We start from the raw sequence: 13,900 nt of genomic DNA on the forward strand, positions 1-13,900 counted from the left end.
TGTGTATGTCAAAACTCCTTGTCCCATTTCAGAAAAATTCATCCTGTTGGTAAAAGGGTGCAGGACCATGGTGTTGCTGTTTATTGAAAGGCAACTTGGAAGTTTCTCGTAAGCACAATACGGAAAGCTGATGTAACATCCTGTTTCTTGTATCTCCATTCTCTTTTTCTGGCTCTTCTTCCTACCGTAACATTAATCCAGACCACCATATCTGGAGTCACTGCGGCGTACAACCGAGAGCAGTTGTGGCTGGCCAATGAGAACCTGATTACGAAACTTCAGGCTTGCTGTCGAGGATATCTTGTTCGCCAAGAATTCAACTCGAGAATGAATTTTTTGAAGAAACAAGTCCCAGCAATCACGTGCATTCAGGTAACGACATCCTTTAATTATGTTTGAAACTTGTACTCTGCAATTGTTTTCTATGTGCAAGCTTATTGACAGTTTTTGTTCAATTCAAACAGTTACAGCACACAATTGTCTTTACCTCATTTTCCAAATTTTCTGAAGGCATTTCCTTCTCCCAAAGTTTTGGTATATTATTTACTTTTCCATGTCACGTATAATCAATGAAGTCTTCTCAGGCAGAATTGGAGAGAGAAAAACTTATTTGAGGAAGCTTTACCTATCATTTTATTACCAGATTCAGTGTTTTGGGAATAGGCAGTATGAAGTGTTCCGTATCTCTTTATGGTGATAATACCATGTGATGAATTACTACTGTGATTCTTCATGAATTGAAGAGAAACAACATGGTTTTCAGTATTTCTGAGTAAGATTATTCTTCTCTTCAAATTTGTCCAGGGATTTGGAGGATTGAGGATCTGAAAGAGATGGTGGGATAATTCAGCATGAGGTTGGGCGCATTTGCAGGAGAAGAATGAAAAAAATCTCTCTGGTGTTGTAACTGAAATGTGTGCAAATGAAATAGATGCTTTGCACCCTATTACCGCTTTATTATTTGAGCAGTGTATGCATGTTTGTTTCTGCATAAGTAGCACGCACTGTGTACGTATTTGGAAAAAAACCCACAACAAAACCCCCAAAACCACTCCCAGCTCATTAAAATAAAACTCTCTCCCTTTAAGTGTAGACCAACCCCTTGCCTAACTTCTGTTCCAAGTATCAGTAGCAGTGGGTCTGCTCTGAAGGCTTATAGTGTTACATCACTGTTCTCGCCAGCAGCAGCATTTAATGCATGATCCTCACGTAGAACAGTTTCTGTCAACGTGACTGTTATAGCTATATCCTTGATCTCTAACTGTGCTTCAGAAGGCACAGGCTCTTCATGGGGTGATCTCAAGTCTCTCATGGTTACAGTTGGTGAAATAGTTAATGCTTCCCACTGTGTATCTCTTGATAAGATAAGCATGTCTCCCTCATGTTTTACTTAGCCAAAAGAGAAGTCAGAAGCTGAGGAGCAGAAAAAAGCTCAGATTTGTAATTACTTCTCTGTAACTAGAAAAGTAAACTCAGTGCTTCTGTTTTCTGTTTTCAGTCCCAGTGGCGTGGCTACAAGCAGAGGAAGGCATATCAAATCCGTTTGGATTACCTGCGAGCACAAAAGGACCAAGTAGTGAAGGTAGCAAAGGCTCCCTGCTCACATTTTTGGTAAACCTTTTGGGTAGTGAACTTTGTAGGAAAGGTTTTTATCTGAGTATTTTGGTTACCCTTCTATAGATTCAGTCAATGACCAGGATGTATCAAGCCAGAAGACGTTACAGAGATCGTCTGCAGTATTTCAGAAACCATGTAAGAGGCTCTCTTGTTAAATGAATTCAGTACCTGACTTTCGTATTCTTTCCAAAATGAGGTCAAGTGCGCGCTTTTTTTTTTTTAAATCCTAGATAAATGATGTTATAAAAATCCAAGCCTTTATCCGAGCAAACAAAGCACGAGAAGACTACAAAACCCTCAGTAAGTATTGCCAAGAGGATAAAACTGATGTGCCTCAAATCTCTGTTTGCATGGGATGTTGCTAGCATGATCTATAACATCAAGACAGTTTTGAAGAGCGATTGGGATGAATTTGGTCGGGCAGTGTAGAGAGTAGGTAGTTCTTGAGGCTGAAGGAAAACTTGATTCCAGCTGTTGCTTTTGCAGCTGAAAAATAGAACCATAGCTTTGCAGTTAACTTTGGTGGTGTGAACTACCCTAGGCTGGTATTGACTGTGTTCTTTACTGTTTGCTTCTCGCATGATTTACTCAAAACAAGAAACTCAAAATGTCAGAAGCTGTTTAGACATGGTGATGCTAATTTTATTCTGGCTGCTCCTTGATGTCCTGTTTAAACATAGATAAGAAATATATTTACTTTCTGTTTCTCTGTTTTCTTGCCTATTTTTAGTTAATGCTGAAAACCCACCTATGGCTGTGGTTCGGAAATTTGTCCACTTGCTCGATCAGAGTGACCAAGATTTTCAGGAGGAGCTTGAGCTAATGAAACTGCGTGAGGAAGTTGTAACCTTGATCCGATCCAATCAGCAACTGGAAAATGACCTCAATCTCATGGACATCAAAATTGGGCTGCTAGTGAAAAACAAAATTACATTGCAGGTAGGAAATGTGCTGATGGGAGACAAACTACAGATTGAACTGAGCCCAGTGGTAGTTAGCATGGAGAGCTCCTGGCCTTGGATGTCAGTTGCTCAGGCCCAGCGGAAAACATTGCCCCAGACTCACAGATTTTACTCACGGTACGTTCTTACTCCATTCCGCTAATTTAGTATGTATCCCTAGAAAGAAAACTGTAGGAGGAGAAGAAATAAGACCTGAAGCTAAAAAAGATAAACAAACACCAGACTATTGTGACCTGATGAATGCAACAGATATTGTGTGCTTGAAGGCTTTGAGAACTCTGTTTTGTTGCTCCTTTGTGGTTAAACAAGTGACACACCAGAAGCTTGCAGTGAGGGGGGTGATTTCGGAGGCAGGAGACGTGCTCATGCCACTTGGTGTCTGTTGGTTAAAGGAGGCCCCCCTCTATCATGTGGCTGACATGATGAATTTCACAACAAAAAGCTCTTCCTCATACAGCATTGTCTTTTCTTCAAGCTGAAGTTCTGGTCAGCTATGCATTTGGTCCTGGATGGCATGACTCTAAGCTCCTCCCAGTGTAAAAACTCAATTGGCGTAGTGGAATTCATCTCGGAAGGAGGCTGCAGCTTTTGGGCTGGTGCCTGCAGCAAAAAGTGCTGTTGCTGTCAGAGTATGTAGAGGTAGTGAGCTAGCTGAGTATGAAACAGGATTTTTAGGTTTTAAGCGGAATTTAAAAAGGAAAACGTTTTCAGGCATCTTCAGGATGCTACCAGCTCTGATAGTAATTGCTGCCAAGAGTGACTACCAATGGTTTTGGACAAATTCAGGAAGTTGGGGACAAAGCAGAGCAGGTACTTCCAGTCAGAGAAATTGCTGCCATAGCAAATAGTGCTTCACTTTAATAGCCACAGGCATACCTTGGCCCTGCCTTCCCACATACAAGAGAAGTGGGCTCTCAGATGCAACTGTTTTCCAATATTGCCTGTTATAAAATACTTAGAGTGGAATCTGTCCCTATTCTTTCTTTCCAGGATGTTGTTTCTCATAGCAAAAAACTTACCAAGAAGAACAAGGAACAGCTCTCTGACATGATGATGCTGAACAAACAAAGGGGAGGTTTGAAAGCTTTGAGCAAAGAGAAGAGAGAAAAGCTGGAAGCCTATCAGCATCTGTTCTACTTACTTCAGGTAAGAGCTTCTAACACTGCTCAGTAACCTCTTGTCATAGATGCTTATGTGTCTTGGCACAGTCTTTGCTTAGGCACTGTATTTTTGAGCCACCATAGCTCTTAGCGACACTGGCCTGCGTAGACGTGCACGCTAAGTAATTTTTCTTGTTGTTGTAGACTAACCCAACCTACTTGGCCAAGCTGATTTTTCAGATGCCTCAAAACAAATCCACAAAGTTCATGGATTCTGTCATCTTCACGCTGTATAACTACGCATCTAATCAAAGAGAGGAATACCTGTTGTTGCGGCTTTTCCAAACAGCATTGCAGGAAGAGATCAAGTACGTGGTAGCATACGGCACATTCTTGCTGTTGAATCAGTTTTGGCCGTTTCTCGAATTGAGACAGTTTTCGTGTAATGTCTCATGCTAATATGCAGATAATGCTAAACTGTCTGTTCGTTGTCCTCTTCCCATTTCATATCTGTTCTTAATGTAGTCTATAAAGGAAGAGTCGAGTATATCCATTGAGGATGAGGGCTTTGTACTTCAGTCAAGATTTCACTGCTCAACATGGCAACTACTTTTAATCTGATGCAAAGTCATCCTAAAATTCAGTCTAATCTCAATTCTCTAGTGTCTGATTATAAACACCTCCAACAAACTGCAAACTCGGGCTTTATGAGCCAGAGAGAAAGCTAACACTAAGCTCTCTGGATTTCCAAAAGCTGGTGAGGAGGCTGCAACCAAGAGGCTTTACTGTTTGGGATTTTTGTGTACTGTCAGTGTTAGGGACTCTGGCTGTCCGCAGGGATGTTTTGTTTGATCAGTTGGGCCTTAGGAGCTCGGTGTTACATGACTTCAGTTCTTTACAATGCAGATCTGCACAACTGGCTGTGAAGAAGAATGTGCAATAAAATCTTTGAGAAACTACTCTTTAAGCATTCTTTGGAATGCCTTTTAAGCATGAAGATGGTATATGCCCTGAAACAAATAACAACTTCTAGAAGAGATTTTTTTTTTTCCCTTAAATTCATGCTTGGAATAGTAGTCCAGGGAAATGTAGACACTTTGTTCTCTGCTGCTGTATTTCACATAGTGGTATACTAGGAGAGGCTTCTGTTGTCAATTGCTCATTTTCTTATTTAAATACTGGAAGAAATCTACTGTTCTTTTTCTTCTCTACATAAAACGTGCTCTGTTTCCTTTGTATTTTTGAATTTGCTCTCAAATAGAATGTACAGTTGGATTTGCATTAATTGTTGTTGAGATGGCTACTGGCAAGTTGCATTGGAGTTCCCAAACAGAGGTCATAAGTTTCTTGCCTCGTCTGTCTTGAGAAGTGTTCCGGTATTGTTCTTGTACAGTGTTGTAGTTTATTGCTGTATCGAGATTTTAGTAAAAATCCATCACCTGTTCATGAGTGTGATGCTCTTTAACAGTTTGGTTTATGCTGAGAAACGTATCTAAAGCTGACAGAATTATGCATACCTCATATTTCATATAGATTCTTTCTTCTTCAGATCAAAAGTAGACCAAATACAGGAAATTGTGACTGGGAATCCTACTGTTATTAAAATGGTGGTAAGTTTCAACCGTGGTGCCCGTGGTCAGAATGCCCTGAGGCAGATCCTGGCACCGGTTGTGAAGGAAATCATCGACGACAAATCACTCAATATCAAAACTGATCCGGTGGATATTTACAAGTCTTGGGTTAACCAGATGGAGTCTCAAACCGGCGAGGCCAGGTATGGGAACTGTTACTACTGTGTTTTTCTAAACATTGCTCGGCTGCTTTGCACTGCTCAGTTAATCATTTCATCCTTGGCTTCACTGCATGCATCTGTCCAACTGACACCGGCTTTTCCATATCCTCAAGGCGGCTTTCATGTGAGAGTTCTAAAGATCACGTTCTGGCGATGGTGCTGAGGGTATTGAAAGGGAATCTCATTAGGAGATGGAAGAAGAAATGCTCTTTGGTGTTTGCCTATATTGACTTGATAATTAGCTATGAGATGCCCTCTAACCTAAAAGAAATCATGGTGAGAAAAAGTATTTGGGAATCAGTTCCGTGTCAGTCTCTGCTCATGTCGTATATAGCTGGTGCAAACTTAGGTACTATTTGCAAGCCAACAAAACCTCTTTTGCTGGAGGAGAAGCATGACATTGCAGTCCTTTTAGTCCTAACATCTTTCTAATTAGTATCAGCCACTGATGACAATTGGATTGTGCTGGATGGTTTTGTGTCATTCTGGTTTCTTTTTCTTCCAGTGCATGTGATTTACTAGAATGTGAGGTTTCTATTGTGTTGTGGGTTGGTTTGTTTGTTTTAATGAAACATACTTTAAAAAAAAAAAAAAAAAAAGTTAGTTTCCCCATTCAAAGCAATCCGCAGTCCTATATTTTGCAGTACGCCTGGTTCAAAATTCTGGACATGTTAAAAATGCAGGCAAAGATGTATGTTCGGGTCCTTCTCTTTACATGAGATTCAGGAGATGCTTTTATAAATTATCTGCTTCATCAGTCTGTCTTCACTTGAATACTATGCAGTAATTTCAGCTGATGGAGAAAACGTAACTACTCATTGGCACTGCTTCCCGCCAATAGCACGTTATATCACTTTTATGGATACTGTTCTAGCTCCTGGCTTGTGTCCAAGCTTTTATCATCCTAATATTCAAATGCGTAGCTTGCTTTTTCGCCGATTTATTTGCAGCCTGAAGTACCGCTACATGTCACACGTGGCACTTTTTTGCCTACTGTGCATGCTGTAAAAACGATAGTTTTTTGTTAGCTGGGCCGTTTCTCACAGTGGCCATTGCAAGGGAGAGTAGAGGAAGTAAAAGCAAGAAGTCTTCAGCTCTTCCAGTGCTTAAAAGGTTAATTGAAGGCAATGCACAGCTGTTGGCAGCCAAGTGAATATAAGCTTGTTTCCATGTCAAGCTAGTAATGTGCTAGCCTGAGGAGTACTCACCTTCACATGTTTGACTCTTTCAAATAGCAAACTGCCGTACGATGTTACACCTGAACAAGCTCTAAATCACGAAGAGGTGAGGACGCGCCTGGATGCCTCAATCAGAAACATGAGGACAGTGACAGACAAGTTCCTGTCTGCCATTGTTAGTTCAGTGGACAAAATCCCGTGAGTCTGGTGTATCACAGTATTCTCCCTTGGAAGCTGTTGGTGGGTTCATGCTTGCAGCAGTCTTACTTGCCCTTTTCTTTCTCTCGAAGTTATGGAATGCGTTTCATTGCCAAGGTACTAAAAGACTCCCTGCATGAGAAGTTTCCTGATGCTGGCGAGGATGAGCTTCTGAAGGTGAGGATCTGGACGCTTTTGTGAATAATTGTCAGCCAAATTGGCTGTGGCAAGCGCGTCTCGTTCTCCTCCTTTGTTGGGTGTATGTGTGGAGAGGAGTGCATGTAAACCTAGATAAAGCTTATTTATTTACTTCTGTGGATAGAAAATGTTTCACATTGGGCTTTTGATTGTTAGCTTCATGTACGTCACCTGAGATGTCGTACATTGTTCAGAAGGAGGTATCCTGTTGCTTCTGCTTTGCATTTAATACCTTGGGCATTTGGTCCTTTAGGTTTCTTGACTTGGGGTACTCTTGCTCCTAGAAAGTAAACCGTGGTTTTGCTGGTATGATCACAGTCAGCTGCTCCTTTCTTAAAGAGGCAATGTCAAGTTAAAAAGTCTGTATGCAAAATTCTGATATTTGTGATTCCCCTATCTGTAACACTCTAGGATATTTTGACAATATGTAGAGAGTCACTTTCCATGATGTCTAGCCAGTTTTGTATTTTGCATGTCTGCAGGTTTGGAGAACTAAAAGGATCCTAATAGTAGGCACTCTCAGATGAGTATAGCTTTGGGGTTTTCATTGAAGTTCTTTTGGTTTTATGGCTTTTGGCAATTGTGAAGGCCTTTATGTCCGTGAATGCTTTGCTTGTTAATAAAGCAAAGTTTGGATCTTAGATTACTTGACAACGTCTCTTTAAGCTTCTCTGCCTCTGCTTCATTACAAAATAATTACCAATCTGAATGCTGTTTTCTTCTCTCTTCTAGTTCTGTGCTTTCCCATTCTGAGACATCGATTCTTTCTATGCAGGTGAATTAATTTCTTCCATCTGTAAATTTAGGTGGAAAACTGCAGTTTTCATTAATCCTCATGGAAACAATGTAACTGTCCATGTGAAAGTCAAAACTGCAGTTGCGGGCAATGACTACTCGTAGATTGTTTTAGCAACCAAAGCTACCCATGTAATATACTGTTCTCCTCCTGCAAGTCTGACAGTTATTAATACAGTTTCTTTCACAGATGTGTTTTCTTATTACTGGTAGTAAACAGCTTTGACTGTTGTCATCCCACAACGTAATCTGTGAGAGTACAGCAGGGGCTTGCATGGAACAGTTGTCAAAAACATGACCTCACTGAAAGCAGTTAATAATTTCTGGGGCTGCTCAGCAATGGCTAGATTTTTTCTCTCTGATTTCAGCTGCTTGTTTAGACTCCGATTTCTTCTGTGCACTTAAGTCATGTGGCAAGCAGGTGAAGCCAAGATTCGGTGACTTGGCCCTCTGCAAGTTTCTGTGAACCACCAGAAAATACTAGAGCATGCGGTGTGAGAACTATTGCTTTACATCAGCATGTTGGGTTAATTCCTTTTCTTTGCTGGAATTACTTTTGGCAAAATATCAAATACAGGTTAGAAGTATATTTGTGAGCATATGGATAATGTGACATCTTTATTTTTAGTTCCTTGAAGTTTATTGCTGGTCACATTTGACTAGGTAAATTGGATTTTGAAGCATCAAATGCCATTCATCTTCTGTGTTTCTGATTTTCTTACCTCCGGATTAAGTGGTTTCTCAGTTACTCTCGCTAACTTTTAACTGGGGGTCTGTGCCTGAAAATGTTGCTGGCTTATCGAAGAATTATTCTGAAGGAGAAGAGGGCTTTGGAGAAGGAATGGAAAGTAGTTTCCTCAGTTTAGTTCCTTGGTGTGCCATGCTTCCTCACCATTTTTGCTTTGTTGGAGATGGTGGCCAATTCTGCATGCTTCTCTAAGAATTAGCTCTTGTTCCATATTGAAACTGCGTTACCGGGTTCCTCTATACCATGATCGTTCTGCCCTCTGTTAGACTAACTCAATTATGTTTAATTCTCCTGATAGATTGTCTCATGCTCATATGAGTAGTCCGTTGGTGACTTGTAATATCTCCTGTCCATACATTTTCATAAGTTAAAGTTTTAAATCTTTATGCATAGGGATATCTGCTGCTGTATTGTCCTGTGACTAGCAGTGCTCAGTGTTCCCTCTTTGTGTTGACCATCCTTTTGCATCTTAATGATTTTTTTTTTTTTTAACACTGTAGATTCTTTGGGATAGTATGTGCTTGTATACAGCAGCGCAGCAGAACCTTTATCTTGGAAGGGGCCACTGGCTTACGAGAAAATAATTTATCAAAGCACAGTCAGAGTAGTTTCTGTAAAATTCAGTTGGGTCCTATACCATTGTTTCTTGATGCATTTCTTCTCTGCTCAACTTTTCCCAGATTGTTGGCAACTTACTCTATTATCGCTACATGAATCCAGCCATTGTCGCACCAGATGCGTTTGACATCATTGATCTTTCAGCTGGAGGTCAGCTGACCACGGATCAGCGCAGAAACCTCGGTTCCATTGCAAAGATGTTGCAGCATGCTGCATCCAATAAGATGTTCATGGGAGACAATGCGCACCTAAGCATCATTAATGAATACCTATCGCAGTCGTACCAGAAATTCAGGTAGAAGACCTTAGCTAATTAAATTGGGAAGTTTGGCAGCAGGTAACATTGCAAGTAAAAAGGGATAATAATAGCTTTTAAATATGATAAATTCAATCTCTGTCAAATATGCAGTCTGTTGAAAATAAGAGATTGCACTCCAGACTGCCATAACCATCAGTGAGAAGAGTAGGTAGAATGTGTACCTGGAATTCATGAGCAATACATTGCATGTTAATGAGATTGTGAAGTCAAGTATTTTGACTTAGCAGCTTCCAGAATAAAGGTTGCTTTTACACGTGTTTATTGTGATACTTTGGATGTGGACAACTAGAATGGACGTACATTCTTCTGTCCCATATGAACCCTGGCTCCACATGAAAACCCGGTGGTGCTCAGGAATAAAGCAGGTTGGCATTTAGCTGTTCATAGAGTTGAAGTAAGCTTTTGTTCAAGAATCGTCATCTTATACTTCTCTGGTGTTTTGGAAGAAAGAAGACCAGAGATTGCTGGGAGCAAGGGCGTGTGAACAAGGTCACTGGAGCAATAGACCAGTCCTGTGAATGCTGAAAATGAGCCAATGTCAACATGGCCAATATCCATAATTGAATTTACTGGGTTACTTCTGATGTGTTAAACTAAAGCTGACAAATTGTAGTGTACCGTAACGTACCATACTTTAAAGAAGAGAGACTATGCTTGGGATTATTATGGGGAGTTAATGCTCTTGATACATCACGTGACTCTCAGAATCACACTGATTCTTCTTTTCTTCTCCTTTTTTTCTGAAGACGTTTTTTTCAGGCTGCCTGTGAGGTTCCTGAATTGCAGGATAAATTTAATATTGATGAATATTCTGACTTGGTGACTCTCACTAAACCAGTTATTTATATTTCTATTGGTGAAATCATCAATACACACACTGTAAGTATACATCGGTCACAGTTGCTCCTTATAGGCAGTGCTTACAAAGAAAATGCCGCTTCTGGCTGAAACGCAAAGTTACCAAATACAAGGTTGAAAGTTGTCTTTTGATTGTAGTGTGCAAGAGCTTCTTGGTTTATAGAATTAAGCAATTTGCTTGTGGCTTCTCTAAGTTTCTTTTTGAAAGTATTTGAGTATGTGATAATGGCACAGCTTTGAATGTTGATATTGCTGCTTTGGAGTTCAGTGAAATAAGATCTTTTTCTAAAAGATACCAGCTCAAAGTAATGTAATTTTACTGTCTAGAAAAGGATGTACAGTTAACAACATAAATGTTCTTTCTGTTCATTTAGTTGCTCTTGGACCATCAAGATGCAATTGCTCCTGAGCACAATGATCCAATTCACGAGCTGCTGGACGATCTCGGAGAGGTTCCTACAATTGAGTCCTTAATAGGTGGTCTAGTTTATTGTACTTAAGAAATATGTGATATTGCCTTAAATGATTTGAAGTGCGGTAAAGAAACTATCTAAGAGATCATCACAGGTCGTTTGGGAGGACATACTCTAAAAAGCAGCAGCAGATTTGTTGCAGTGTATTCTCTGACTGCAGAATTCGTTACTCTGAGAAAAACAGGGGTTCTTTCTCTTCTCCTCCCCAACCCCCTCACCTCACCCCACTCCAGAAGTTTCTAGAAGACAGATGGATATTTTGACATGTTTTCTTCGTTCCATTACACTGGAGCCATTTCTCTGTGTGTGTGTCTCTGTGTGTGTGTGTGTCCGTCCATCCCAGCTTGTTTGCAAAGATCTGTGTTCTGGACATCTGTATGCATTCCTTTGAGTGTGGTAATAAGTGTATTAAATGATGCGTGTCCCTATAGGCATCTTTGGCATATGGACAAATAACTTTTTTTCCCTCCTTTATAGTTTTTTCTATATGTTAAGAATTTTATTCTCTTTCTTCTCCCCCTTCTGGGGGAGGAAGGAACTAGCTTTACTTGTCTGTGACAGTTTTTTTTCTAAGAACCTGAGGCACAGTTCGCTGCTTCAGGATATAACAAACGCTGGAAAGTTGCACAAGCCTCTCTCCTTCCTTGATTTCTGTGTTGCAGCTATTTGAAGCATGAAATCTAGTGTGTGGGGCGGGGGAACAAACAGGCACAGTTTTTGGAGAGGATGCTTTGACAGCAAAATGCTTATTGTGAAGTCGCTTGATGAGAAAGATTGGAACCTTTTAAAGGAATGATTGCTAGCACGTTTTCTTCTGAGCACTGGCAAAAAACAGAACATAAGAAGTGTTATCTGAGTGAACCTAGACCTTGAGTTTAACTAGAACTTACCCTTCTTCCCCATTTCGTTTCTCCTGCGTGCATTGTATCAATGTTGTTAATATGTCAGAGTTTAGTCTTTCTGCAGCCCTTTAAAAAGGGGGGATGGGAGAGGAAGCAGCCGAACAACTGTTCTGATGGAAGTTCAGACACAATTAGAGCAAGAAAATTTCCTTTTGACAGGATAGCTTACTTTAATAGAAGATTACAAGCTCGGTTGCCAACAAGGGCTTCACTCTTAGCTTGCAAAATTCATTCTAATGAGGACATGGACATAGAGGCATGGTCATATTTTTATTTATAAAGTATTTTTGGCAGGTCAGCTACTCTTCTCAGTCGAGAGAGAGATGCTGAGATACAGTGTAGAATACACATACATCTTGAAGGCATACGAACTAGTGATTTTGTGGCCTTTCTGGACGGCACATTCTCTCAGATTTGTGAAGAAAAAGTCTGTAACATATTCAAGATGATGTTTTTAAAATCTGGTTTTGGCTTTTGAAGTGTCTTTTTGACAGTATAGGAAACAGCGTTGTTTTTCTGTCGTCTGTTATGTAGGGAAAAATTACAAAGCTCTAGCAGTCAAAAACGTGAAGAATATGATTTAATCTATAAACTCTTTCTGCTTGGCAGGGGAAGGGTCTGGCAATGTTAATGACCCCAACAGGGAAATGCTAGCAAAGACTGAGGTTTCTCTCACACTCACTAATAAATTTGACGTTCCTGGTGATGAGAACGCAGAGATGGATGCAAGGACGATTCTGTTGAAGTAAGTGAGGGGTAACTACCGGGTATGTTTCTCAAGAGAACGAGGGACATGAATTTTCACAGTTAATCTGCATGTGAAAATAAGAGAATCAAAGTGTAATTTAAACAAACATGGGACTGTTGCTCCAAACACACTGACCTTGTAGCCATGTCCTTTCAATGCTGCGGCTGTTAAATTTGTTCCTGTTAGTTTTTTGTCACTGTTGAATTTGTCATTCTTTAAAAGTCTATCTTGGATGGTTCTGGAGGGGAAAGCTACCAGAAAAGAAAACTTTCTAGATGTGAGCAAGTGTGACAGCAGCAGTTGGATTTGCCTGCATGTGAATAATTTGTAAAGATCATCCTAAATAATCCATAGTGTTAATCACAATTGAGTTTTAACTCTGAAGTCTATTAATGTAAAATTAAATGAATCAATATTTGTGTTGCCTATATAATGCCCTGTGCAAATGTTTTCAATAGAATATATGTGACGGGACATATGGAAATTTTAAGGGTAACTAAATGTCTACTATATGCAAATAATGCTCCATTGCTAAGTTTGCTAGTTCCTGCAGAATTAGCTTCTTTACACAGTCTTTGAGCGGATTATGTCTGTATCCTGTTAGCGAAGCGGGAGACGATGGTAACCTAGGATACTCTCCCTGTAGCTATCCCCCCTCCGTGGGAAATATCTCCTTAGGATATTTTTGCTGTTGCTGCTCTCCTCTTTTGGTTCATGATGTGGTCCCCTTCTCTCTGCACTCACTGTCCCCCAAACCTGACTCTTGATAGATGATTAATAGCCTTTTTGGGAAACAGAGGTGTTATCAGCCTAACGGAAGGAAAGCAACTAGCTAACTAGTTATTAGCCTAATGGAAGAAAGACTGTCAGGGATTTCATTATTGCCGGACTCTTTATTCCAGAGGACTTAGTACTAATATTGACTCTTGGCCAGTTTTAAGCAAAGCCCTATTGCTGAGATGTACAGAAGAGCTACCTGACGTTCAGATGCACGTTTACCCGCTCTGATGCGTTCCTGCTCAGATACTAGTTTTAACTGAGAATTCTTTGGGTCAGCTTACACTTGGCCTAGACGGACCAGTGATCTGCCAGAAGAAAATCTTGTCTCCAAAAATAACTTTAAATTAATTGGGCTTCTCAAAAGGTACATCAGTATTTTCCTACCCACCAGAAGAAGGTGACATTGATTTCAAAAGTAAAGACTTGCCAGGTGTGCTGGTAGTCATATAAGTTGTGGATGATGAGGAAGGTGTGAGTGCGATGCACTTTGTGTGATGCCAGAAATAATTCCAGCCTGACTGCAAAGTACTGAAGGTGCTATTTGGTTTCATCATGTGGCTCAAGGAGAGCATTGCCTCAGAGTGGGCACTGGCTGCAATTAAATCACAGCTGAG

At 40.4% G+C, this 13,900-nt stretch overlaps 1 protein-coding gene across 1 annotated transcript in view; it reads left to right on the forward strand.

Moving 5' to 3' along the window:
• Window positions 1-13,900, forward strand: part of IQGAP1 (IQ motif containing GTPase activating protein 1) — a 77,254-nt gene that overhangs the window by 56,420 nt on the left and 6,934 nt on the right. Inside the window, exons 19-32 of the mRNA XM_087743049.1 lie at window positions 202-372; window positions 1,499-1,582; window positions 1,681-1,752; window positions 1,848-1,917; window positions 2,348-2,556; window positions 3,570-3,725; window positions 3,884-4,047; window positions 5,229-5,453; window positions 6,707-6,847; window positions 6,940-7,024; window positions 9,269-9,501; window positions 10,272-10,404; window positions 10,758-10,860; window positions 12,368-12,503. Of these exons, the coding sequence (XP_087599175.1) occupies window positions 202-372; window positions 1,499-1,582; window positions 1,681-1,752; window positions 1,848-1,917; window positions 2,348-2,556; window positions 3,570-3,725; window positions 3,884-4,047; window positions 5,229-5,453; window positions 6,707-6,847; window positions 6,940-7,024; window positions 9,269-9,501; window positions 10,272-10,404; window positions 10,758-10,860; window positions 12,368-12,503 (1,982 nt within the window). The remainder of the gene's footprint in view (window positions 1-201; window positions 373-1,498; window positions 1,583-1,680; window positions 1,753-1,847; window positions 1,918-2,347; window positions 2,557-3,569; window positions 3,726-3,883; window positions 4,048-5,228; window positions 5,454-6,706; window positions 6,848-6,939; window positions 7,025-9,268; window positions 9,502-10,271; window positions 10,405-10,757; window positions 10,861-12,367; window positions 12,504-13,900) is intronic.

This window comes from Nipponia nippon, unplaced genomic scaffold (assembly GCF_047370975.1).
Source record: "Nipponia nippon isolate SJK-2023a ecotype South Korea unplaced genomic scaffold, ASM4737097v1 scaffold_9, whole genome shotgun sequence".
Taxonomy (NCBI): Eukaryota; Metazoa; Chordata; class Aves; order Pelecaniformes; family Threskiornithidae; genus Nipponia; species Nipponia nippon.